This window comes from Drosophila obscura, unplaced genomic scaffold, assembly GCF_018151105.1.
Source record: "Drosophila obscura isolate BZ-5 IFL unplaced genomic scaffold, ASM1815110v1 contig_208, whole genome shotgun sequence".
In the NCBI taxonomy this organism is placed as follows: Eukaryota; Metazoa; Arthropoda; class Insecta; order Diptera; family Drosophilidae; genus Drosophila; species Drosophila obscura.
The window spans coordinates 79811-107445 of NW_024542799.1; the positions used below are offsets into that span (position 1 = coordinate 79811).

General features: G+C 42.2%; 1 protein-coding gene across 4 annotated transcripts; it reads right to left on the reverse strand.

The window, feature by feature from the left end:
• Positions 1-10967: 10967 nt before the first annotated feature.
• LOC111080068 (potassium voltage-gated channel protein Shal) lies at positions 10968-27600 on the reverse strand. 4 transcript variants are annotated; one of them, XM_022375459.2, is made up of 6 exons: positions 27206-27600; positions 17263-19010; positions 17034-17196; positions 16785-16973; positions 14236-14388; positions 10975-13755 (listed from the first exon to the last, which is right to left on the reverse strand). In XM_022375459.2, the coding sequence occupies exons 2-6, from the start codon at positions 18375-18377 to the stop codon at positions 13660-13662; spliced, it is 1716 nt and encodes a 571-aa protein (XP_022231151.1). In that variant the 5' UTR covers positions 18378-19010; positions 27206-27600; the 3' UTR covers positions 10975-13659. The 4 variants fall into 4 exon arrangements, with proteins under 4 accessions (XP_022231153.1, XP_022231151.1, XP_022231152.1 ...); XM_022375460.2 differs by having other exon boundaries at positions 27183-27600; XM_022375461.2 differs by lacking the exon at positions 14236-14388 and having other exon boundaries at positions 10968-13755.
• Between the last annotated feature and the right edge of the window lie 35 nt (positions 27601-27635).

Here is a 27635-nt window from a genome sequence, read left to right on the forward strand (position 1 = left end):
TGTTTAGTTTGTTTTGCCTGTGTTGCCTGTGGTTTGGACTCGAAAGAGTCTCGGAGTGGTCTTAACGACTGCGATTTGATGTAGATTTAAGCCGGGTTATGCTATCTCTAACATTATCTTCATTTGTAGCGGCTGAAAACGACATTAACTGACCACAAAACTATCTGCTTACAAGTATCTTCCATTATAAAACTGTACCATCTGCCATCCGCACATTACTACGAAAACTTTTCCATCAATTGCTAACGATGCAAGCACATGCGACTAACCAACCGACCGACCGGCCATCGGCCAACACTCCTTGGCCCCCATTTGACATCATTCCCGCATCACCAGCAGCCCCAGCAGCAGCACAATGACAAACCACTTGGCTGAAGTCCATCCAGCTCCAGGTACTAGCTGCAGCCTCTTTACCACTTTCTCTGCACCTTTCTCGAATCAATCTCGACTCGAAGCGAAACACTCGAGAGCGATGACCAGCCAAATACTCGTAGGAAAAAAAACAGAGTAGAAACATAACGAATGAGCTGAGTCGACGCGTTTAAAAATAGCCCCCACTCTACGCGGCTGATTCAATTTTGGGAGTTTTGATTAGAGCGTGGGCTGAGTCGCAGTCTGGGTATAGGTCTGGTACTGCTGCTGGTTCTGGTTCTGGGACTGATGACCAACTGGGTAAGCATTTCTTTTATGGCAGGCATTAGAAGCGCGGTCGCGTCCATTCAAATTACATGCGACTTAAAAGCATCACATCTTTCTATTTCTTTTGATTTTAAGCTGAAGATTTATCGCGTGCTCAAAGGGATGCTTTATAGTAGGAGGGGGAGGGGGAGGGGATAGGGAGACAAACCTGCTTGTAACGTCATAAAATCGAGATAAATTATTTAATTTTCGATTTCCTAAAACCATTAAGCAAAAGGCCCAGACGCCTGCCTAGCTACCCCATGTCCAAGACCAAATGCCCCTACCCATGCCCATGCCCATGGCCCGGTCCGAGAGCAAGTTGCCAAGTCATACCAAGCGACACAATCACAATCTGTGTTGGCCCTTATATAAAAGGCTCCCTCTCCCTATGTAATGCATACATACATGTACATATATGTATGTAGGGAGCATATAATAATGAAGGTTTGCTGCTGATGCTGCGCTGCCTCTGCTGACCGCTTGGCTGCTGCTGCTGCATCCATGGCGGAGGCGAAGCAAAGGATATATGTAGATATAGATACAGATACATACGTACATGCATACGCCTACCTGTGCGCAGGTAGCCACAGCCGCACAACCGGGCAGGTAAGCAAGCAACTCTTTGCCAGAACAAACACAGACACAACAGCAACGACAGGGACCGAGGGACAGATACAGATACAGATGCGCGTTACTTGTTGCAAACAAACGTTAAGAGATGGGGTATGGTACGACAACTACACCAACGACACGCTACCCCCATGCTGAGCACTGGGCACGGGCACCACCTTCTTCCATCCAGGCACATTTAGCAGCGTCATGATCATCAGGGCCCAGGGACGGGACGGAGACACGGGGCCGGTCCGGATAGGGATGGGGTTTTGGGATTGGTGCTGTGTTCGGATCTGAAGGTCTAAGATGCAACATCAAACAGCATCAGGGCTGGAGTGGCAAGTCACTGGGAATAACTTGAGAGAAAATCACAGCTTTAATGCCTATACCTGAACTCTATACTGGATAGATACAATTTATGTAGGTTGAATATGAATAGATATAATTTTAGGAAAATTACTACGAGTATCAGATCGTCGCTGTTAATACACAAACAAAGTACGAGTATCTATGTGAAAACATTAACTTCGCTATCATACAAAAAAAGATCATTTAACATTGAGTTGCGATCCAAATTCAACCTTTATATATCCATATAGGAATAACCCATGTAAGGGTTATTATTTCTAGGTATATTGATGGAGTTTATGGTAATTACATGTCCACCAAAAGATCTCGAAGTAATCTCTAGTTCTAATCTTCCCCTGTTCTCAGCAGCCAACAAAATCACTGTTAACGAAATCACCTGTGATTTGTGTGGCAATATCGCAGCCCTGGAGGGATTGCAGCTGCCTGTAAGCTGAAACGAGTGACTTGGCACTTGGCTCTTGCCTCTTGGCTCTTGGCTCCGACTCTCTGGGACCCTTGCATCCTTTGTCCGTTCCTTTGAAAATGTTACTCATTTTGGTTATTTTTTCTTTCGTCACACACAAACAGAAACGAGAGGTACAACCAACATCTATAGAGCTGATCTGTGTATGCATGTTGGGCTCACTCTTTCTTTTCGTTTTCTCTGTTCCTTTTTTGTTTTTTTCATTTTGATTTTTTTTTTTTTTGAAACGACAAACCGGCCGGCATTATTTTTAGAATTTTTCAGTCAAACTTGTTACCAGGCTGAGGCCGAGGCTGGGGCGAAACTGGCTCCGAGGCAGCAGCCAGCCAGCAAGCAAAAATGCAATGATCTTGTTCTCATTCCAGTGCCTTTTGTCTCCCCCTTGACAAACCGAAAGGTAACTTTGTCTCTGCCTCTTCCACTGCTGCTGCCACTCTCTCTTGGGGTATATCTCTGCATCAGTGTCTGTGTTGTATCTCTGAAGCTGTGGCTGTGTATCTGCATCTGTGTGTCTGTGTGTGACTCGGCATTGTTACTGTTCTCTGACTTTTTAATGCCCAAAACCCGACAGCAACGAACAAAAAAATTGTATCGATCTTGGCCATTTGCCGGTTGAACTTCGGGCCAGGCCCCGCCGAACCACCTTTTGTGCTCTGCGTTGTTCTGTTCTGGTCCCGTGTACGCTTTTACCCGCCTCTTCCACGCAGCATCATCATGACCATCCATCCAGCAGCAGCAGCAACAACACCATCCACCGATGCCGATGCCGAACAGGGGGGTACAGTTTCGCCTCGAACTGAAAAGTTATCATTTTATTCTCTCTTTTCGGTTGACTGTCGGTTTGGTGGCTTTCTTTGGGGCTGGCTGGCTCTTGCTCTGCTCTCGACGCTGCTTAATTTATTTTTATTTTCATTTCATTAATTTGATTTTTGTTTTTAATTGAACGACGCTTCGTTCCCATTCTCGTTCTCATTCTCATTCTGATTCTGGTTCTCCTTCCCGCCATCAGATTATTGACTTTTTTGGGTTTTTTTTCTACTTCTCCACCTTCGTTTATATTCTACCCAATAGTATATCTGTTCTGTATCTGCATCTGTGGAGGAGATTATTCAAAATGGGAATAGGCAAAAGCCTTTGTTTGAGCCAAAACATGTTTGGTTTAATGAGTTTTTATTAGTTCTGGCTGTGGCTCAATAGAGAACAGTGCCCAGAGCGGGGCAATATGGTTCTAGCCAATGGTCCATTGGCTATGCGTATTGGCTTAGGTGCGGGGTCGGGGTAAATTATTGCCACCACAGGGGCTTGGCTAGTTAGGACAACTGGTTTCCGCTGGCATATGCTTATTACCCCGACCATTTGGAACTCTAGCGGACAATGGCTCTGGCAGGTCTTTGAATTGTGAAATGATCTGGAAACCGATAGATAGATTCAGCTCAAAGAGAATGGACACATTTAACATGGCTTTAAGCTCTTAGGGAACTTAATTCAACAATAGCATTATGGATTTTAGCTTTTATTCAGTTGCTATGGAGATATATTTTAATTTTAATTTGGTTGCTTTATTATGAATTGTGTTAGAGGGATATTTCATTGTAGATTATATAGAACTTTACTTAGATATAGAGAAAATCTGTTAGCTTTGTCCAACACTTATAACCCAACCATAAATGATACCCTGCCATCCATCAATCCTTTGGTCAGCTCAAGTTCATCTAACTTCATCAATAAGCTGTCAGGGAGGTACGCCCAGAACCTCACACTTTCCCACAATTCCCTGCCACACACTGAAAGGCAAACAACACAAGACTTTTGCCATATTTATATATCCATATCTGTATATAGGCATAAAGAGTCAAATATTTTCTCTGCACGTTCCCAGGCAGTACGAACCGGCAACGGAGCTACGACTCATCTCACGTTTTCATGGCGGGCAGACAGACAAATCGGTAGGACAGGAACAAGCGGGGGGGTCGAAACGTTGGCAAACAATGCAAATTTTTAGGCAGAAACACACAAAAAATAAACCTCGTTGCAAGTGAGAGGTGGCTTGCAAAGGGAAAGAGCGGCAGACTGTCAATAGGTTAGAGACGAGGTTCGTTGCCTAAGTCTTTCGATTGCCCCCGCGCTTCGTCGCCACTAATCACTTAATCATTTTTTCCAGCGAAATTCAAATCCGAGCGAACGGTGGGCGAAATGCTAAAATGTATACGAGTATATGTGTCAGAGAGTCAGAGGCTGTGGAGGCACTCGACTTTGGCTTTCTAAACACAAATTACTAGCCATATCCGCCAACAAAAAGCGACATTTCAATGACTGACTCACCTCGAATGGACGAAGGCGGAGGCTTACGCGTTATTTGTTTGTTTGACTATTGCGGTTTTTCTTGTCTACAATTCAAAATTCCTGGTTGATATCAAAAACCAAACCAAATGGGAAGCAACCCCAAAAAAAGCCCAGACGAAACGAAAGCAATTTGATCTTTAAATTTAAGCACGTTTAAATCAAAAGAGCAACGGACACAACTACACATGGGATATATCTTGGTATAAAGACTCAAAGCCTTGCGTGCCTGGGCCTTGTACATGAAATATGTATACATATCACTTAAACATACATAAATACATGCATACATACATACATACATATAGACTTGAATCCCACACAAACAACAAAGAGTCGGAGGCCCCCACAGCAAAAAAAAAAAAAAAACCACTCGGATGACTTTGTGAAATTCGAAAGGCGGCAGCGTTGCCTTCACCACTCTCTGGCCCGATCTCCCCTTAAGCTCCCCCATCCTCTCTTTGCCCCCGTCCTCTCCTCTCCTCTCATCTCCTTCACTTGGCCATTATGTACTTTAAATTTAAATTCAATTGACTTCTTTTATGATGGCAAACGGGCGTCGTCGGCCACGCCAAAAACGAAAAAAAAAAAAACTGAAGAATAAAAAATAAAACAGGGAGTGAAAAAAACCGAAAAAACGTGCCAAGGCAACAGCTCACGTAGATCTCCCAATGGGGGGCTGCCTGCTCCTCTCTGCTTCTCCTGGAATATATCGACGGGGATATCTGGGGGACTACGCCTCTGACTTTTTGCCATTTGCCTGGCAACTTTAACGGCCATTTCTTTGCTTTTTGCTGTCGCTGCCACGCATGCGCAGCAGCAGCCGCAACAAGCGTCGATCCGTCGTCTGTCCGGACAACGTACGGCCTACCTTGGTAACGTATTTTTCGTTGTTGCCTTGCTGCCAGTTTGATCTTTGCCATACAAGTGATTTTTTGTTGTATTCTTTTCATACTGTTGCGTGGCCATTGCGCTACAGTTGATTGTGTGCTGTACTTGGGTTCTACTGTAGGTTTAAAGGGGAAGTTTATGAGGAATCGTTTGGGTTAGATATGGATTAGTGGAATGAGGGTTGATCCGGGACAGCTGTGGTTCCCAGATCTTTGGATATATGGGAAAAAAGGTAAGTCTCGCTTGTTGGAAAATTACTACAAAATGCTTCATAAACTGAATTTAGTTTAGGAGAACTTGCCCAGATTATAATTTGAGATACTGTACAAGTACTTTTTGAAATTTATTTCATATACTTATAATATAATTTATATGTGTTTAAATAATTAAAAAAGTGCAGGTTCTGCACCTTTATTCCCTTAATTCTACCAATCCAACGATTTCTCCTCCTGCCATCATATCATATCATTATTAGAAGGGTTCGCCTCTGCCGTATCGATATCTAAGATCAGCTGTTAATTTTCACACTCCCCTCCGTGTGTATAGCGGAGTCTGAGGCCCGGCTAAGTCAGATGCGATACTTTCGGTCGACCTCTTAACTCTTGATCAAGTTTCTCTTGATATTTTTCGGTCTTCTTTCATTTTATTTTTGGCCATTTTTCGCTCTTTTGTGGTTTCTTTGCCTCGTTTTTTGGCAAAAGTCAACTTACCAGGCAACAAATTTTGCTGAAGACAAACATGGAAAAAAATACATACAAAAAAATCGGCCAGAAATCGTCCACGTTTATGTGTTTAACTGGTTTTTGGTTTGGTTTTTTCGGTTATATTAGTACAAACAGGGTGTCTCATAGAACGAGAGATACTTGCAGCTAAAATAGTGAAAGAAGTGGGGAGTATATAGAGATAGATGTGGGAGAATTAAGTTTGGTTTAGTTTGGCCACAGGGTGTCTTTTAGTAGGGATAAATAAATAAACTACGTAAAATAACATCTCTTGTGTAATGGGTAGAGGTGAGCTTATGCCTTTGCTTTTGTCTGGCAAACACCCTGTATGCGCATCATAATGTTAGCTTTGATAATTTCAGCTTTCGTACAATATAATTTTGAGCATTTTTCACCCGCATTGTTGAAATTCAAAATCAATAGCCATAGACCCATAGACAATCATTAGGCAACCGCTCCGGACCCGCTCTATGTACACCTTACCGCACATACACAACACACACACACACACCAGTCGGTAGGGTCCGTGCAGAGAGACTTGTCGTCAGTTGCATGTGTGCGAGAGCTGGGGCCTCTCATTTGGCGGGAAATCATGGCTCACACACGAAAGGCAAAAACAAAAACCCGAAAATCAGGTAACAACGCTGCGGCTGCGGCTGCCTCTTCGGCTTTGGCTTTGGCTTCGGCATCTCAGCATCAGTCAGCGTCAGCGCTAACGTCGCTGTCTGCGTCGGCGTTGTGAGCGTCGGCTCTACAGGTAAGCGGGGCGCACAGGTAAGCGATCGGATCATCGTCGTGGGCCACACCAACGCAAAAGCGGCTCACACACACAAACACACCGGACACACATATGTATGTATGTATGCCGGGCCCGGAGACAGGTCTTATATACATGCAGGCATCGGTCTGCGGCTGCGTCGCTGCCGGCTGCCCGCTGCCTGCTGCCTGCGTCGTACGTCTCAAGAAGCTGATCTGGAGCTCGTTTGTCGCATTTTTACCAAAACTGAATTTAGTTTAGAAGCGTTTGGCGGCGTTGAAGGTGTGTGCAAGCAATAGCAATCCGGTGCCGAAGCCAAAGCCAAATTCAAAAAGTACTTTGGACATCTCCGGCGACACAGAGAGAGAGATATAGATATATATATATATATGCAGATAGATAGAGAGAGAGTCGTCACCTTATAACTCGAACTTAGGGTCTGTCTGTGTCAAAACTTAAACGCATTTTCTAACCAAGGAAATATCGAGCAAGTGTTTCGCAGTTCAAGTGTTCAATTCAATTCAGTTCGGATCGAATCGGATCGGAATCACGTGTGCAATCATATATGGCTTATATCGTTCGTATATATCATATATTAAATTAATTCTAAAACTAAATTTCTGCGGCAGCTGCTCTCTTGTTTCCCCCCTCCAACCAACCAAACCAAACCAAACCAAACTCTCGAGGTATGTCATTTACATTCGCAGCTGTACTGGCACACAGTTAAGCGCCCAGAAATCTACATAGAAGGTATGTATATTTACACTAAATCGTGAGCAAATTCTTTATACATCCGGCTCTATAAGAGAGACACACGCTTCCAGAATTTTCAATATCGTTATCGTCATCGCCAGCCGACCAGACCAGACCAGACCCCTCCTCATCTTATATGCACAGACAACTCTTGATTTTTGTCTGCGTCTGCCTCTGCCTCTGCCTGCGTCTTCGTTTCGACTCGGTTCGGTCTCTGGAAACGTGTTTTGGGGCATATATAAATCGATTTGGTAATCAGTTTCCTATATATCTGCGAGTGTTTATATATGTATTTGCAGATTGATCTAGGCCTACGATTTCGTCTCTTTTTTTATTTTTATGGGCTTAATCAGTGGCGGCGCGGCGGCATCTCCTTCAACGCATTTGAATATGCTGATTTATCACTGGCTCCATCTCTCTTTTTCTTTCCCCCATTGCGAGGTGTGATTTGTTCTTGGAACTAACTGCCTTTAACTTGCGGTCACCGGCCAGGCGTCAACTCAAGCTGAGAATCTCTATATATGGTATGGAAATTATGTTGATTCTATAATTTGCGTCATCGGCTTAGCTGAGAGAGAATTGGTTAGGGCAAGGCAAGGAGATTGGGTTATAATTGTGTATCCAGTGAGTGTGAGAAAAATTGTAGTAGAGAGGCATCTAAAGGGGGGTATTAAACAATTAGGGAAAACCAAGTGATAAATCTCCACATGCTTTCAACTAAAAAGCTAAAGGTTTTCTGTTAGTTTAGCTTTAAATCTTTTTTTGCATAAACAGCTAGAATTAAAATCATTTTAGAAAGGGAATTCCAAAGGTCTTGTGCTCGGTTTATGCTAAAAGCTCCTATAATTTCTGATAAGTGCAAAGAATTGGTCAAATCATAGAAAACCGCTCCAGTTTTTTGCTTTGTGAAATGTTTCCATGAAAAATGTACTAGTACTAGACGAGTGATGAATGTTTTAGCTCAAATCTAAGTCAACTATTACCAATCTCGGTTGAGGCATTGTGTAAGGCCGTTTTTCGAGAACCCTTCATTAAGCCCAGAGAGCTCTCAACTGGATCCAGGCTGCACCTCAACCTGCGGCCCATAGTCAAGCCTCGAATGTTTTCTGCACTTACAGCCAACTTGTCTTGAATAATACCAAATGAAATGTGCCTATGGACTCAGACTCAGAGTCAGACTTGGGCCCAGACTCAGACCCAGACTGGGACGTAAGTGGTCGGCTCGGCTACTGTCGTCATACGGACATACTTGCACATACTCTTATATGTGTGTACGAGAGTATATTGTATATAGCTATATCCATTGCACAATTTGAGCAAGCGCCGCGAAAGACGGCGTACAAAATAGTAAAGTGAAGTAAGACATTCAGAAAATTCGCCTCAACATTGCTGCTGCTGGCGCTGGCACTGCTGCTGCTGCTGCCGTTTGCTGCTTTTCAACATTTTCCGCCGCTTTATGTTTCAACGATTATTACAATGAGTGTTTGAGTGCTTGCTTGAGTGTGTGTGGAGTTGTAGAGTTGTGGAGTCGAGCGAGGCGCATAATTGTGGGAACTTACGTTACGGAACGATCGTCTAGCAGGCAGCAGACATGGCCAAAGACAGAGACATGGCATAGCTAAGGCCAAGACAACAGCCCAGCCATTCACTTGGCACAGCCCAGCCCAGCCCAGCCGGGCCTGGCCAAACCCAAGCCCCGGCGCTATAATGCCAATGCAGTCAAGAGAGTCCGCCGACCAACCAACCAACCAACCACCCAGTTCAGCTCATTTCATTTCAGTTCTGTTCTGTCGTCGTTTGTCGTTCCAGTTACAGTCACTTGACCAACCGAAACATTAAGAATACGAATACGAATAAGAATAAGACGCCGCCGCCGCCGCCGCCGCGGCCACTGCCACTCTTCGCCAGTTTCGTTTTGGTGGGCATAATTGTTGATCGTCGTAGCGTGCATATTTATGGGAATATTTCTCCCAAGCATAGGGAAAATCATTGCAGTGCGCGCCCCTTCTTCGATATCGCTCTCCCATGAATCCCACGACGTCTTAAAAGTTCTGGACGAACGCGCGCTCGTCCAACTTTGACCTTTTTCCAACGCCAATCCAATGCCTATTCCCCGCGCTCCGCCCTGGACTACGGTTCGGTCCGTTTTGTCTATGCAAAATGCATAAAAATTCCACGTAGCATTTCACAATGCAGTCACTACGCCTGCGCAAAAAGAAATACGACCAAAGCCGACAATGCCGACAGTCAGACGTCTGTCTGTGAATGTCGGTCTGTGTGGGCGCAAGAAACGAGTAATCGAGTGAATGTCCATGGGGTATTACGAATATTTCAAATGAAAATAGTGAGCAAAAAAAAACCCAACTAATTGAAAGTCCCAAAAATAAAACGAAATATGGAAGAAATTTCGAATCAAATCAAAAGAAATGTGTAATACATTAAATTAAGATATGTGTAATAGAGGAAGATAATTTCAGATCTTTCCCATTGATAAACTAGTGTTAAGTTCTTCACTCAGGGTGCTATGTTGTCTTTGGTTATCTAGCTGTATGAGTGATAAATAACGTCATAAAGCTAGCTTACCGAAGTTAATATTAGCGTCTGTCCAGCGAAACTGAAGAAATTCACGTAAAATTTCCACACAATGCAGACATTCCATTGCGACTGTCGTGTTAAAGACCAACAACTATGAGACCTACTACGAGTGTTGTTCGTACAATACCCAGCCATACAACATCTTTACGTACATATGTTTATTATTTTGCAGTTTTGCTTTATGACCAAGTGCTTTTGACCGTAAGTTTTAGTATTTAAGTTTTTTGTTTTGTGTTATTTCTCAGTTCTTCTCAGCATTTTGCCTTGATTTATGGCCACCACACGACCTTTACTTTTGTGAGCTTGACTTGAAGCTGTTTTTAGCCACATTCAAACAGAATGGATGGATGGATGGATGGATGGATGGAGCGACAGCAGCGGCAGCAGCAGAGGAGTAGGAGGTGACAGCACAATGACGTTGCTAATGAGCAGCTGATGGAAGAGGAGGCGACTCATTGAAATCGATATGACGGATGGATCACGCTGCGGGGAAATGTGTAATGGCAATGTGGCAACAAGCCACAACTTAATGAGTGCGTCAATTAAGTGTAGGAAATTCACAATTCGATTAGTCGAGCATGCCGTGAGCATATGGATAATTGATCTTGTGTGAAACTAAAATGCCGCAAATGCTTGCAAAGGCAAATAAATGAGAGGTACTTATATAACACGTTGATTTAACAGATTAAACGATACTTACAGCCGCAAAATCAATTAATTAATCAACGTATGAGGAATATAATGCGTAAAATGTAAAATATCTTAAAACTATGTATGGAAATCTGTACTAAATGTAAAATAAAAGCATATTTAATCGAATTATAATATTTGCCCATACTTAACAGATCACTGCAGACACCCAAGCAGATGAGCTTTTAGAAAAGTTGAAGGTTTCCCCCCTGAGAAGATCTTCACTCACTTTCGATGCCAAGTTGAAGTTCAAAGCGTTCGACACATGGCTCATAGGCACATGGACTCGTACCCGTACTCGTATGACTAACAACGGCTATGCAAATTAGTTTGGGCCATATGCCCGGTTATCGCAGCCGCCACTCGCCGCACAACATCTGTTCGGCTCGGCTTTGGGGGCCAGCGCCAGCGCCTGCGCCAGAACGCAAATTGCCCCAGCCGACTCACACGATCCGTATATCGTATAACGAAACGACCTGGCCCCGGCATAGACAGCAGTGAAACCTCCACGTAGACCTATACTCACACGTTCTTGGCAGTACGAGTAGTCGTACACTCTTTAGTTAGTATACACTGACGATGATCTCTCTGGGCGCTGGGTTAGTTTTTGTTTTGTTTTTGTTTTTATATAGCCGATGATGTATGGTGGGAATTTCCGTTACTTTTGCCATTCGATTGGCTGCTGTCGTCGGATTGTTGTCTCTCCCCCTGGAGTCGAATCTAGGCGTTGTCTCCGAGAGCGAACAAAATATGATATTTATATAGCATTGTGAGGTGTGTGTGTGTATGTCTGTGTATGGGAGAGTCAAAGGGGTATAGTATATAGTCGAGAGGGTTCGCTTTGTTTGGTGGAAGTAAACAGATTTCTTTATTTATTTTATTATTAATTTTTAGCTTTTCCATTCTCGGAGACCCGTGGCAGAATATTTGTTTTTGTTTTGTTTTTTTTTTCGAATTACATATCACTAAAAATCAAAACAGAAAAGAAATAATTTCTTCCTATTGATTTCCTCTCCGTTTTCCTTTACTTAATAGATTGGTTTTTCTTTTAGAATATCGCTACGAGAGTTGGTTTTAGTAACCAAATGTGTGTGTTTGTTTGTTCTTCCTCTTCTTGTTTTTGTTAGTTTTCGACTTATCGTGTAATCGTTTTTCCTTTGTGTGTGTTGTTTCTGCACAAATTTCGTTATTTGCTAAACAAAAATTCATTTTACTTTGGAGTTTTTTAAAAGTTTCCTTTGCATTGTTTTTGTTTGGTTAAGAAATTAGCAGGCAACTTAGAGAGTTTTGAAAAAATTATTAACCATCATCATAAACTTCATAATTAGAGTAATCATAATAAATTTATAATACATACATACAAGCTCCATATTTATGTTGTTTTTTTCTTTTTTGTAATTTGTTTACTTGAACTAATTTTAAATGTTTGATTTGTAATTTAGAATTAATTAATATACTTTGAGTTTCTGTTAGAATTTGCTAAGAGTTCTTTTAGTTAGTTAATGCTCCAATTCTTTAAAGCCTGTCCTACACACACACACACACACACATGTACATATACATTTAAATAGGGGTTTCCTTTGCTAATTTAGTTCTTGGAAGAAAGTTCATCATTCATTGTTTAATTTCAATAAATTTTGATTAGTTCATTTATGACATTATCATGAAGAGGGATAGATGAAAAACTGAAACCTTTTTGCTATATAGTATAAATGGGGAACAAATTACACGAAACGGAAGAGTATTTCAGTTTGAGTTTAAAGTTTGCTGATGAGAAACCATATAGGGTATAGCCGATGAAGACGAAGATCATACCTACTAAACTACGGACCATTTAAAAAATACACAAATTTGTAATAATATATTTATATAATTTCCTCCTTTTCCTACTTTCCTTTGTTCTTTCGTTCTATTCTGTCTTCTATATTTTATTCGTTTCCTTTGCTACACAAATCATTGGCTGTTAAAATCTGTTTATTGTGTTCTTTTTTTGTCTTTTTTGTTTTTGGACCCCATGCTACTTTGCTTGAGTTTCCTCCACCCTCCCCCTATACTTTCACTGGCATTTGATCTCCTATTTGGTATGCAATCCCTTGGGTATTTGTTTGCAATTCTATGCTATTATTTATGTTCACTTTATTAAAACATACACGGTAAATTCCTCTAAAATGCTTCGGTTTCTGTTGTTTCTTTTTGCTGTTTTCTTGTCACCTATATAAAGTAAATAGTGTTGCATATATTATTATTATTATTATAATTATTATTATTCGGTTTATCTAATTTATTAACGGGTCCTCGCTAATCAAATCCGACTGGGCCGCCTTCAGAAACTCGGGTTCGGTCGGCACTTTTATTTTATTTGTTATTTGCTATTTGTTATTTGGTTTTTAATGTGCTTTTTTACATTTTACACATTTAGAGATGTTTGCACTTGAATCCGCCAATGTTTATCGTTAATTAAATATCTTGTACGTTAAACTCGAAAATCAGATTTTAGAGATTACACTTGTGTTTCGATTTTAGTATTAGTTTGGGGTTTCTTTTTTATCTTTTTGGCGACTACATACACACACACGTACGTACAGGACAATGTCTACGAACGAATTCAATTTCAATTTAGTTTAAAAACTTTTCAAGTTAGACTAAACATAAATCAACTTGATCTTGATTTGGATTTTGATGTGAATGCGGTTGCGGTTGCGGATGCAGATGCGAATGTGGCAGATGCTGATGCTTATGCTTATGCTGATGCTGATACTGATGCTGAGGGTTGGCCGTCTGCTGGCTCAGAATGAGGCCTCCACCAGGTAGGTGCCATCCATGGGCTGATTGTTTTGGCTGTTTTGAGCATTGCTGGCAGCTGGCATATACTTGCCGCAGGCCTAAACACGAAACGAGAACAAAGCGGTAATGCATTAGGGCTTTAGTATTTTCGAGGCACAATATTGATTAATAATGGCTGTAGAGCATACATATGTATGCTCGTAAATAAATAATCGAGAGTATGAAAATGGCCAAGTGATGAAGCGCACGCCCAAAAGTAGACTTCACTTTCCACCAGTTGTTTCTTGCGAGTCTGTGTCTTTTAGGCTGCACCCGAAAAGGTGTTTGCGTTGGTGTGTTTAGTGTTTAGTGTTTGGGGGGGAAATACACACAAATTCATACACAATATAAACAAATTCAACACACAAACATTAGGTATATAATAGTAGGTATAATAGTAGTATTTGTATACAGAGAGGGAGTTACAGAAAGCGGTTGTGAGACCCACCTGCAAATGCACTTAAACCTCAATTGATGAGGTATGGACAGGATTGGTGGGTGGGGTGGAAGGATACACATATATGTACAGTAGGGCTTACCTGATAGCGCTGGGAACAGCAGCGACCGCAGCAGGACTGCAGCAGGCCGGCAGCACTGTGCGTCGAGTGGGCGGGACTGGCCATGGGCGAGGGCGAGCCCGGTCGCTTCGGCTGTCCATTATAGGGTGTATCTAACTCGACAAATTCTCGATCCTTTAGTGGTTTTTTGGTCAGAGTTATTTGAGCATTGAGAGGTGTGTACAGCCAGAGAAGAATTTTACAAAGAGAAACGAAGAATACATAGAGTACAATATCTTTTTTGATTTTTTTGTTACTGTTTTTTTTTTTAGTTTTTTTTTTTGTTCAACAATTTTACAATAAAGGGTTACAGAGGGGTATTTGGGGTAGGTTGGAGGGATGGGGCTTACACACACGCACATAGAACACAGGACAGGGTTAAATACATACAAAGAAATATATAAATACTTAGAGCGAGAGTTTTCAAGTCTCTTTCAAGTCAGAAACAACAATTAGAACATTAAGCGGGGTTTATGGGTAAGAGGGGGCGGGCTGAGGGGGATAAAGGGTGTTAAACATTTAAACGCTTAAAATTCTATAATGGGAATAGATATTATGACTTTTTTTCTTTGTTGTTGCGGCTCCTAAGCAATGACAATTTTACAATAACACAATAAACACTTTAAGACAGCCAAAAGTATGGGTCGCTGGGCAGGGCGTGGGCTTGACAGCGCGGGCAGCGGGGTGGGCGGAGCAATAAATGCGGGGGTGGGGCAGGGGCAGTGCCGAGCAGGACGAGGTAGAAGCAAGCGCCAGCTATTTAAAAACGCTTTCAAGTTAAGTGCGATTTTTCGTACATTTTTCCAGATTTCATTTGCAAGCTGTTAAAAACGCGTTCTCGTTTATGGCAGCCCAAAAACGATTTAGATTTATGACGGATACTGTTTTATTTATTTGTGGTTTTAGGTGGGGATTTTGAGTACTCATCAAGTGGTTTACGGCTACGCTAGGATACTGCTGTGGAGCATATGAAACGGCTATGAAATGAGCCGTAATGAACCGAAAAATAAAACACATAACTGTGTAGCTTTCCTTCCCACAAATTGTGCATCTACTTCCTGGGTTAGTTTTGAAGATTTTTCTATACTTTTGAATCGGCAATCTACCGGCAATGAACCAATTTCAAAAAAATTAACCTTCAAAGTTATTTAAACACAAAATGTATGCAAAAACACAATTAGAACACATTTAAAAAAAGATTCGACTACGAATTGCGCTCTAATCAAATGTATAAAAACAAATTGAATAGTTAAATGAACTTTTTACGACTATGCCCACTTAAGTGGACTTCCATTTTTCCCCACTTGATGAGCCAGCTCCCTCAGCCATCCGATTTGTTTATATTTTAGGATGGGGGCTAAGTTTTTAGTTTTTATTTTCTCGTTTTCGTTTTGGGCTTTATGTTGACAGCAATCGATTGCATATGGCCAAATGGTCGTTTCCGAATTTTCATGATAGCTTGGGGAGTGTGGGGCGGGTTAGAGCATTCCCATATCGTTCGGTTCAATGCTGTTCGGTAATGACCTATTCGAAGAACTTAAAACAGAACAGAGCGCATAGCATTCAACACACAAATCGTTTGCTTTCAACAGAAGGAATCGAAAAACAACATATGTACCTTACGTACAATCAAAAAAAAAAAAAAACAATAAGAAAATACGAATCGAAAATCATAAAAATTAATTGCAACGCATAAACGAGAAATATAGATAGAGAGAGCGAGAGCAATAGATACAGATACAGAGAAAAGGATAGAGTTAAAGATAGAGATAGAGAGAGCGAGAAAGATGAAGGAAGAAACAACGGAACTTAGGTACAAACCGAAAGCACTTACTTTTCAGAATTTATATTCGTTTATCAAAGGTATAGACATTGATTTTAATTGCTTTTTTATTATTGCTATGCATTATATTTTGTTGATTCTGCTCTTGAAACGCTTGTGCGAAAAACATGACACAAATGGAAAACTTAGAACTTATTAAGAATTGTACAGAAAATATAATAATAATAATAACAATTCGTAAACAATAAAGTACGCGGATCTCATACTAAAGATTGGCATTTCAGTTCAGTTCAGTTCTCTCTAGGGATTTCTGTTTCACGAGTTTCATAAATGGGAATTCCCGCGATATTTCTTAGTCCCAATCCCAATCCATTTTGTTTATGGCCACATGACAGGACTGCACTGGGGGCTCTGGTTGTTCTTGCTGGGTGTTGAGGTTTTTGCTTGTTCTGGTTGTGTGTGTGTGGCTTGTCATTGCTTGAGGCAAAATGTATAATTTTGGACTATTACAAGGATGTTCATATGTTGCTACATCTGTCGCGGGAAAAGTCCAAAGAAACAAACGGAAAAATGTACAGAGAAAGTATTGTGATAAGTAAATCAAAATCAAATGATAATAGCAATTAATAAATGCGCGATAGAACAATAAATATATTTATATAGAGAGAGATATACATATATGTAGAAAAAGAGATGTAGAGAGAGAGCCAGAGAGAAAGCCTTGGGCTGCCACATCGACTATACGCACCGTTGTCTTCTCCAGACATCGCAACAAATGGTGGTGCTGCAGCTCAAAGATATCCTCATCCCTATAGTTGTCATCCAGCTCAATGCCCGACTCCTGGGCCGCCCATCTGGCCTCGGCGGCCTTCTTCTTGTTAACAAAGGCAGCTCCGGACGAGGCCTTGGCAATGCGAATGCGCGCCAAGCGAGCTTTCTGCAAGAACATATTATTCATGAGATTGTGTAAAAGAGGAGCAGAGGAGATTAGTCTTACCCGCTGCGCCTTGCGCTTGTCCGAGCGCTGATTCTGGTGATAGATTCTACTAAAGTTCGATACGATAACAGGTACAGGTAAGGCGATGACAAGCACACCGCTAAGCGAGCACACGCCGCCCACTATTTTTCCAGCTATTGTCTCCGGCACCATGTCGCCATAGCTGCAATAGAAGAGGGTATCTGAATGAGTACCATATCCGAAGGTGCAGGGAGAGACTTGAACTTACCCCAGCGTCGTCATGGTGACTATGGTGTACCAGAAGGCAGCCGGAATCGATGTGAAGTTTGTGCCATTCACATTCTTCTCGGCATAGAACATGACGGTGGCAAATATGATGATAGCCATGGCCAGTGAGAATACGAGGAAGCCCAGCTCGCTGGCGCACGACTTGAGCGTGTAGCCAAGGATGCGGAGACCCTGCGAGTGGCGGGAGAACTTGAAGATGCGGAAGACGCGGAAGACACGCAGCGTCACAAAGGCACCGCTAACGTCATCGTTGTCGGTGATGCCCAGACCAATATAGTAGGGCAGGATGGCCACCACATCGATGATGCTCATCACGGAGCGCACAAACTTGCAGCGATCGGGGGCGGCGAAGAGCCGCAACAGATACTCGGCGCTGAAGATCATCACACAGGCGGTGTCCAGGCAGAAGAAGACGATCTTGTAGCGCTCGCCGCACGGCAATGTGCCGGCTCGACCCGGCCTGTGTCCGCACGGCACCGTCTCCACCACATTGGCCATCACAGAGACGGCGATGAAGAAGCCGGTGACGTAGTAGAAGACCAGGGCACTGGTCGACGTATGCGGATTCTCGAAGGCACGCCACATCTTCTGCCGTATGTTGGTCAGCTGCTGCAGGTTCTGATCCCCATTCTCCGACAATTTGTCGTCCATGAGGCGTTCGGCATTCTCTCGCTTCCGGTCCCGATAATCCTCGTAGCAGCAGTCACCAATCACGTCCGGCATGATGCCGAAGAAGGCCAACTCCTCGTCATAGCTGGTGAGGCATTCGTGTTTGGGATAATGCAGCTTGCCCGTCCGATAGTAGTTGAGTATGTGGCGGAATATGTCCGGATCCCGGTCGAAGAAGTACTCTTTGCAGTCCTCATCGTAGAAGAACTCCCGCTCATTGGAGCCGAGCAGCGTGTCCGGGTACTTCTCGAGGGTGTTCCTCCAGGTCTCGAAACGGCGGCCGGATACATTGATCAGCAGCTTCTCGTCGTCCGTCTTGCGTCGGTCCTTGGGCACGGGGGGCGGTGGCAGTGGAAGGGAGGCTATCGGCACCCAACCGATGGCCGCCGCCCGTGCAAAGGGAAGCCAAGCGGCGACCGAGGCCATGCTATTGGGTGGAATGTTTCAGTGTCCCGGTTGTCGTTCAAAAGTGGGTGGCTCTCGCGGGCTGTCTCTCTCTCTTCCTTTTTTTTTTCCTTTGCCCTCTGCTCTTTATCGTCCTGTACTGTTATCCGTTTTCAGGGTTATCTCCTATGTTGTTTTGGCAGTTGAGTTTGTTCGGATGATGGCGGGGGAGGGGGCTTGAAGAGCGGGAGCACGTCACTCGCTCTCGTACTCGCTCTCTCTCGTTCTCTCTCTTTTTTATATATGATTAACTCCTAAATTAAAGCTTTTTTTCTGTTGTCCAGCTCTTCGTCGGTCTCGGATTCGGCCTCCACTTTGCTCTTGGTTCTGCTTTTGCTTTTGCTCTTCTTCTTGCTTATCCTTGAGGTCTGCTTATAATGTGATGCGTGCATTTTTGAACTGCTTGCCAAGCAGGGTTTTATTGCTTAAACTTATTGCTGTCATTTTTGCTCTTATTGTAGTTGTTGTTGCTTCTGCTTCTGCTTCCCACTGCCTCTGTCTCTGCTGGTGCTGCTGCTGCTGCTGGTTCTGGCTCTTCTTGTTTTATTGTTCGCCGCGGGGATATGAAATGTTTCCTATGTGTGTACTCTATCTAAGTTTCGTTGTGCAGCAGCACTGCGAAAGAGAGACAAAAAGAGAGAGAGAGTTGAGTTGAGTTGAAAAGTTTTGCGGGAGTTTTAAAACAAGTTGTCACCAGGGAGAGCAGGTTTTGGGGCAGGGGTTGTTATAGTTCAACGAAAAGTTTCTAGTTACACATACCATACCCGCCCACGGACACTCACACACAAACATATAAATGTAATTACATCTAAAAGTTTATCTCCCATTTCAAAGTGTGACCTAAAATTTGTATTTTTAGTATTAATTAAGAAAGTTAAAGCATAAAAATATGTTTCAAATTTGTTGTATTTATAGAATGCAAATTGTAACTATTTTTAGTATTTATTTGAGAGTTAAAATGATAAATTAGAAGCACATTTTTTTTCTGATCTACATGAGATCCCAAACAAGATACCAGCACTTATTTAAATTTTGTTTGTTTGTTTTTCAGATTTTTAAATAAAGTGTTTTCTTAATTTCGATCTAAACAATAGACTTTATTCTTAAAATTCTTAAAATCAGATTTGTGGAAGCTATTAACCTCGTTGATAATAAAATACACTCACTCACATTAAAATTAATTTCAAGAAAATTGTTTGTATTTCACTTCAATCGGATTTTTAAGTTTATGGGAAATCCCAGGCAATGGAATTTCGGACTTTCTCAAAGCATAAATATTATCAGAAATCTGTGGGAATAACAATAGTACAACAGACAAACACACCCACCCAAACACAGCCAAACACACATCGACCCACGACGACCCACTCGTCTATTTCTCGCTTCACTTGTTTATATTATCAATTTATCGTACCCCTCATAGAACCCCATTCCATGTACAGTATAATGATTCACAGCAACAGAAATCGACAGACAACGCCATTCAATGCGTTTTCGGGCTTCGTTCTGTTTAAATATTTAAACGAGGCAAACACAATCGAACTGGCGGAATGGAATCGTAGCGAAGGGTTCTGTTTCTGGTTCTGCTTTACGAGTCCAGCAGCTGAGACCATTTTAATGGGTGGAACGTACCGACGGAATGACCATTCGACTGTCTCCCATCTGCCTAGGTCTGGGTGTCTCTGGTGTGGTGTGGTTTGGGTTTGGGTTTTGGTTGGGGATGAAGATGGGCATGGGAATGGCCCGCCAATGAGTGGATGGGATGCGTGGGTGCCTTTGTTGGCTTGCTCTGCCAGGCGCAAAGCACAAATTTATGTGCATTTCTGTAGACAGTAAACACCCTGCAAATTTCCTTTAGGCCACAAGTCATTTTGCCAACGACAATTAAAACGCAAAAACTTTTGCCTTCTTCTGTGTTTGCCCCCATCTCATCGGCCTCCCACAACACCCAGCGGGTGTAGGAACTGTGACAAAAAGTCATTTGTTTCCATAAATGTCAGGGCATGGCATGGCTCTTGAAGTCTATATAATGTGTGTCTTTGATTTATATAATATTTATGGCTCTGGCTCTCACACTGGCACTGGCAAGATGGTTCCCACTGGCCGAGTGCACATCGAACTGCTCCGTGTAGTTCATCCACTTGGGACAGTAGCACGACCTATCTATGTATATCTCCGAATGGTGTGCAAAAGTGTTTCCATATTCATGGCCGCCTGTCACATCCCTGACGTTGTCTTGGGCCACATCCCTTAAAGGGGTTCAGCGGGTGCATTGAGTAGAAGAACAATAGCCATTAGGAGTTATTAGTTATTTGATGGCAAGCCGCTGAGACACGCCATGGCCCCACAAAAAGAATGGATAAGGTTGGACAAGGTTATGCCTTACCCCAGGTGAAATAATGGATATGGGAATGGACATGAGTTTTGTTTTTGTTGGCCTACTTTACATGCGAAATGCATATTAACGATTGTAATTCGATTGATGGCTGTCAATACTTGTTTGTCTTTGGTAAAGTGATCATTTATTTTGTAATTTACTTCCAGCAGACTTCTACGCCCCTAATGAGCCCATTCCATGCCAGTTAATTCAGTTCGATTTGGTTCTCATTTCATTTCAATTGATTTTTCAACATTTCAGATATGTCGTATCATTAACTATTCAAGAACTTGGCACTTGCATTGCCTTCATGGCTATTTTACCTTGAAAATAATTCTGTGAAATTGAGTATAACCATCCCCATACATTTTTGCGTACATTAAGCGATGAAGAGTCAAACAAACTGACAGTTTCCACATTCTTTGGACTCACCCCACACAGAAAACGTGCTGATACCAACCCAGAAACCCCACTGAAAGCACTTCAACCCCACCCACAGTATACAGTATACACTATCGGATGCCAGAGAATGGCTGACAATGGGCCATGGAGCCGCCCCAGAGGTCCGTCGTGTCAGGCCTTAATGTTTTAATGCCACATTATCCTATCAACAATTTTCCACTATGGATTGACGTTCGTCGTAGTCGTTGACCTTGCTTTGGTTTTTCGCCGTGGACGAAATGGAAATTAATCAATGCCGTTTGCTCTGCCCCGTGCCCCGTGCCCCGCGCCCTGTCCCCTGTGCCCTGTCCCATGCTGACGTTGATGTTGATGTCTGGATGTCGTTAGGTTATACAAGGACCAGGATCCATTCACGTATTCTGTGCGTGTTGTGTGCCATCAAAATAAATTGTCAAACATCAAATGGGTGCAGTGGCAGGAGTAGGAGCCCTCCAGCAGCCGCAGAAGCAGAGAGAGAGAGAGGCAACACCTTGGGGCAGCTGGCAGTAGGCAGTAGATTGAGCGGGTCTCGGGGGTCGGGGGTCAGGGGCTGACGTTGACTTCCGCTGGACTCAAAACAAAGGCGCCACATGTCCTTATTATATTTCTTTTTTCGTCTTTCTGTAGGCTTTCATTAATTATTTGCATAGTTTATTTTAGTGTACGAGCTGCAGGGCAGAGCAGGGCAGGGCTGAGCAAAGCCTAGGGTAGGGGTGCCTAATTATTCGCCAGTTGGTTGGCTGCTGCCTTTAGGGAACAGTCCACCTACGTCTCTGTCTCAAGGTTACATTTTGTTGTACCTTTCCACGAGAGTGGGCGGCAGAACAATGGCCCTGCATCGTTCCTCTCTCATCACAATAATTCGCATCCATCTGTCCATCCATCCACACTGTGCGCCCATCAACCAACATTGTAGATCATTCTGAGTGGGCGGATTTGGACTTGGTGGTCTTGGTTCTTGCGACAGGCATAATAAACATTTCAATCAACTGAATTTGCTTCGCATCAAAATTAATATTGAAGGTGAATTGAATGAACTTTTTTGTGGTTCATCAATGTGTTGGGGAATATACAGAACAACAATTGAATATCCAGATTTGAACTTAATAAAATTTCATTTCGTGATATATTGTAGTATTTTGTTGATGAAAGAAGTTCAACAGCTCAGAAGGTCACTCGTATATTTCCTAGAATTATTTTTTGCTTTAATATCGGCAAAAGTTTACAATACTTTTTTGTATTTATAACATACAAACGTTGAGCGAATTGTAAATCAGATATTTTTTATATATGTATTTCCTCAAGGGAAATTCTAATTGATGTCATAACCCTCATTAAATTTTCACACACATTTCCATAGCATACTTATCCGAACTGAATAAACACCATAAATTAATAAAATATTCCACCAAATTCATTCCCATAATTATCATCTGTCTGTGCCTTTCAGGGCATATCAACTTCTTTGCCTTCTCATTAGAATATTTTCCTCCACTTCTTCTCTTCATGGTTTCCTTCACTTTCCCCTCTGTTTATTTTTTATTTTTTTATGCTCTTGTTGTTGTTTATTATATATGTATGTACCCAGTCAGCCCTCAACCTCCCCTCGGGACCATTCCATTCAATTCAATTCGGGTGGCCCCAAAATGCTAGTTAGGCATTAATGTACGAACTACACGAAAAATCTACGGAAATCCTGTGAAATTTTCTCCTGCTTTTGCGTGGGTTTCAGTTATTATGATGACTTGACTTTTCTCTCACCCTCTCTATGGTACTCGCTCGCTCTCTCCTTCTAAGTTTATGTTGCTTTCTTTTTCTAACAGAACGGAAGCTATTTCGAGGCACTACTAGGTATATGGAGAAGCCAGTTGGAAGTGAGCAGCCAATTGCAACGTTGAGGCCAAATACAAGATTGCAAAGCATTTCCAGATCATAAACGCAATTTTTATAGTCTGTTGGTGTGTTGTGTGGCGGCGTGGGTTGGGGGGCATTTCCATGTTGTATTTTTATTGCCAATAAGTTAACAATGTTTACTTTTAGTTGTTCGTTTTCTATTTTTAAACAATCGAAACAGAATTTCCGCTGCACTCCCCAAAACCCACATCATCATTCCCACGTTTTCCATACAATTTTCATGCCTTTTCTTTTGTTTACAAGCCATATTATTTTTGTTGTATTCTTTGGGTTAAAGAAAAATGAGAAATATACGGGTATATGTGTTCAAATATGAGCAACGTTAAAGAGCGATGGCGGGAGAGAGAAACAGTGAAACGGCGAAACAGCGAGACTAAGTGTGGGTGAGAGCGAAAGAGAGAAAGAGAGAGAGAGAGAGAGAGAAACTTGTGTGTCTCTGCGCCTGCTCATGGGACCCTGGGCACACGCTTGGGTTTTAGATTTTGGTGGGACCTTTGGATTCAGATTGGGATTGGTTCGGGTCGAGTCTCTGCGAGTGCTACGTTGTCTCGGCTTAACATCAAACATTTTGAGCAGTTTATAATTTTGCTTGCCTTTTTTTTTCAACCATCTAGCATGCTTCTTATGTCTGTCCCTGTCGCTGTCGTACAGGTCCTAAGTAGAGGCTTATGTGTCCTCCCGCTAAGCACTCAATTGAAGGTGTCTCCGGCACGAATAAGGTGTCTATTTGGCAAGCATTTCAAAGGAATTCATGTGACTTACGGCCGGTTTTTGCTTGCTTGATGGAAATTAATTAGTCTTCATTTGTAATTGCAATCTATGGGAAATTTTATTGCTGATTCAATCATATGTACGTGTAAAGGTCACGTATGTATACAACGTATAACATCTATAAATAAGTCTGATTTAGTCTTTTGCCTAATGTAACTCATGTAACGAATGGTTTTATTTGGTATTCTTTGGGAGGCATTTGGGTCAATAGATATCTATATCAAATGTATACCAATGTGTTTGACTATTGTTTGCATAGATGCATTTTTATGCGTGCTTCATTGAACACAAAACAATTTAATTCATATATGAAATATAAATATAAAAAAATATATTATATGTTCATATAAACCATATTTAAAGCAATAAAATATACAAACTTGGAAGCACGTTTGCAGCTGTTTTTTGTATAGCACTATAATTAGTACACAATTTTGTATTCCAAGTATTAAATGGTAAATATATTTATTAATTAAAGCCCGAATTCTGCCATTATCAGCAAATTAATGAGCATAGATTTATGTCAGAGCATTTTGGAAAGCAATATGACTAATTTTCCGATATGCATTTAACTGAAATGGTTTTAAAAGCTAGCTTCATATTTTACGAGTATTCCACTTCCGTTTTACATTTTATTTCATTTCATTTTTTATATAGTATTTATGTATATTACATATGCGGCGGCAACACACTGCGTATGCTTATTATTAATTTAAAACATTTCCCATACGTCATGTGGTGCCAGAGGACAATGCAGGAAATTGGGAGAATTCGATTACTCGCACAAGTTGATTTATTATTAAAATTGCGTGTACCGCAGCCTGTATTGGCCACTACAAGAGATCGAAAGCCAAGGCACGTGCAACGTATTGGCTTACATAATGAATGGGCAATGAATGGGCGATGGACAATGGGGTGATGGAGAACACTGGTCGAGACTTTCATTTTGCTATTCAAATTAATTGCGAAACTCATATAAAACTTCAGAGAGTTTTGGCTATCAGACTGCCAACATCGCCAGCTGGAGCCAGAGCCCCAGTGCATCCCAGAGAAAAACCACCCAAAAAGTTTTCTAATGTCGGCCCTGACTGGAAAGGGGAAGGTACTGGGACGACTGAAGAGGCGGTCTGAGAACGTGCAAGGGGACTCAAAGAGCAGGCGAATGGGCGTACAGGATATGCGGAGGGGTGCTAAGGCCAATGGGGTAATTTATGTAGGCCCGGTAAGCCCTTCCAAGCGTGAAATGTGATTATATCTGCGTATAAATACATATACGACAAGTGTGACCATGCGTGTGTATGTGTGTGGGTTTGTGGGAGAAGAAGAAAAGAATGAGACAGTAACAGTATGTGTGATAGCCAGAGATGCGTAAGCTGTTTTGAAAATCATAATGGTATGGCAAAAGCATTCGATCAGAAAGCAACCAAAAGGTTAAATCTATTTTAAAACATAGCTTCTAGAGTTACCGTTCGAGGGAGGGTAGGCGGGAGGAAATGAAGATGGGGATACTTAGGTAATTTAATAATAAATACACCTAAATAAGGTAGGAATGAGAAATAACCAAAGAACCACTCAAAGTCCATTTAAAACCTAACCGAAATAAGAAGAAATGAATCATATAATACCCACAGAGCCCATGATAACAGTAGTGACAGCATTGCTGCCCAATTAAACGAGAAACGCAACCAATTTTCGATACCTCAAGCACTTCTAAAACCGAAAACCACATCTCAAAATACATAAACCTAAGGGCAGCTCTCCAATCAAATCTAAATCTGCAGCCGCAAAACCACTCAGAACCCCACCGAAATCTATATAAATAATCCAACCACCCACCCCCCTTCGCACAGAAGCCGCCTCCTGCCCATTCAGAGAACGAGAGCACATGGTCATTCCCTGCTGATAACAGAAACAACAAATGCAAGCAGTGCTGCAGGCTGCGCTGCCCTCGTCTTGCTGCTGCTGCTGTGCATTAAGCGCGTCATCACACAAACACACACACAATGACACCATCACACCCACACTCACGGACAGAAACAAAGCTGTGTTTGTGTGTAGGTATATCTGAATTACAGTGCGGCTTTGTTGTTGCGCCAAAAACCAAGCCAAGGATTTTTCGCACGTTTATGCCAGCAAAATGGACCGACAGACAGACGAACGGACAGCGCTGCTGCTGCTTTCTCTCTTTCTCTCCTACAGACGACCTTCACTTAAGCATATCAAGAGCGAGGGAATAGGCGACGGACCGTTACTGATTTTCTATCTTTGCAAAGAGTATTAAGATTTTAGACAGATTTTTTGCAGCTCTAAGTAGGAGGGATATCCTTGATCAACAGCAACCTATGTTCATCCGTCCGTTTGTCTTGAATGAATGCAGGTATTTATGATAGCCGGATTGAACCAATAGGATCCTTTGAATAATATGATTACAACTTAATTATTTTCAGTGGATCAGTATCTGAATGCTTTGGTCCGTACCCCTGCCCTGCCAAGCTTTCATTTCATTGTGACTGGCTGGCTGGCGAATGGAATGAAATGGATGAATATATTAATATCATAGCCGTGGGCGGAGTGGGTGGACGCTGGTGTTGCATTGGTCGCCTTAAATAGGCCAGATATGCAGCTAAAACCATTGCAACAACAACAACTTGTTGTTTTTCCTGACTGCATGCCAAGCAGAACAATTAAAATATGCTTTTTTAAAAGGTTTTTTTTGTGACTCAGTAAGGACATCATGGGCGGCATTTCAAATCAGTTGTACTCGTACATATATGTATGTACACATGTACGTATGTGTAATTTTTTGTTTGTATTTTTTATATACACATTTTTTGGTTGTTTTTGTATTTTTATGAGATTGTCGTGGGTTCGTTCGCCAGCAGCCAGCAACATTCGCGGATACACACATTTTCACAAATCAAAAAAGCAAACGAATATTGCCACACAGACACACATACTCCCACTCACTCACACACTCCCACCCGCAAACACACACACACGAAAGAGAGACGGTGGAGAAGGGCAGGAAAATCTCTTGCGAATTTTTTTTTTATGGATTTTCGGGCCAGGCAATCTACTTTGCCTGCTGTTTTTTTTTTGTGGATAAAACAATTGGTTTATTATCTTTTATTTTTTATTTAATACTTATTTTTCCAGCAGTCACTCGTTTCTTGATCCCCCTCTCTCTCTCTTTAAAGTAGGAGGTGTATGAGGCACACGCTTACATGAACGGTGGGGGGGGCATACACACACACATACAGGCACACGCTTCTGGGGCTTATTACATTTTACACTTGTCGCCTCTTACACTTGCTTCGTCGTTCCGTTAGCCGCACCAAACTCGCCTCCACACTATTTTAATAAACATTTCTTGTACATTTTTGCTCTCTGCTTGCTTCAGCTTGTAGCTTCTTTGGAACTTTTTTGCCAGCTCTCCTTTTCTTTCCTTTCTGTGGCTATTTTTTCTTTTCTGGCTTTTCTATTGCCTGCACGCACGATTGCCACAAAACTTTGTGGCACAACTGCGTCCCGCTGTGGGCTCTGGGGGCGCTGCTCCGAGTTCAAATGCTCACGACAAACTGAAAGTGAAAAGCGACGGCGCCTCCGACGGCGATGAGATGAGCATCCGAATCCGGGCCACAAAACGTACGGCGGAGTCAGCTCTCACGGAGTCGGCGCTCTCGCCAGAGCAAGAGGTGGCCACCGATACGAAACAGATGTTGCTCGGTTGCTCGTGC

Excerpts from the sequence above, each read along its gene's own strand:
- LOC111080068 (XM_022375459.2), bottom strand. The coding sequence starts at position 18,377 with ATGGCCTCGGTCGCCGCTTGGCTTCCCTTTGCACGGGCGGCGGCCATC. Across the intron at positions 16,974-17,033 it reads ACAAGCGCAAGGCGCAGCGG|AAAGCTCGCTTGGCGCGCAT; the intron begins GTAAGACTAATC and ends ATGTTCTTGCAG. Across the intron at positions 14,389-16,784 it reads GATGTCTGGAGAAGACAACG|GATCGAGAATTTGTCGAGTT; the intron begins GTGCGTATAGTC and ends AAACCACTAAAG.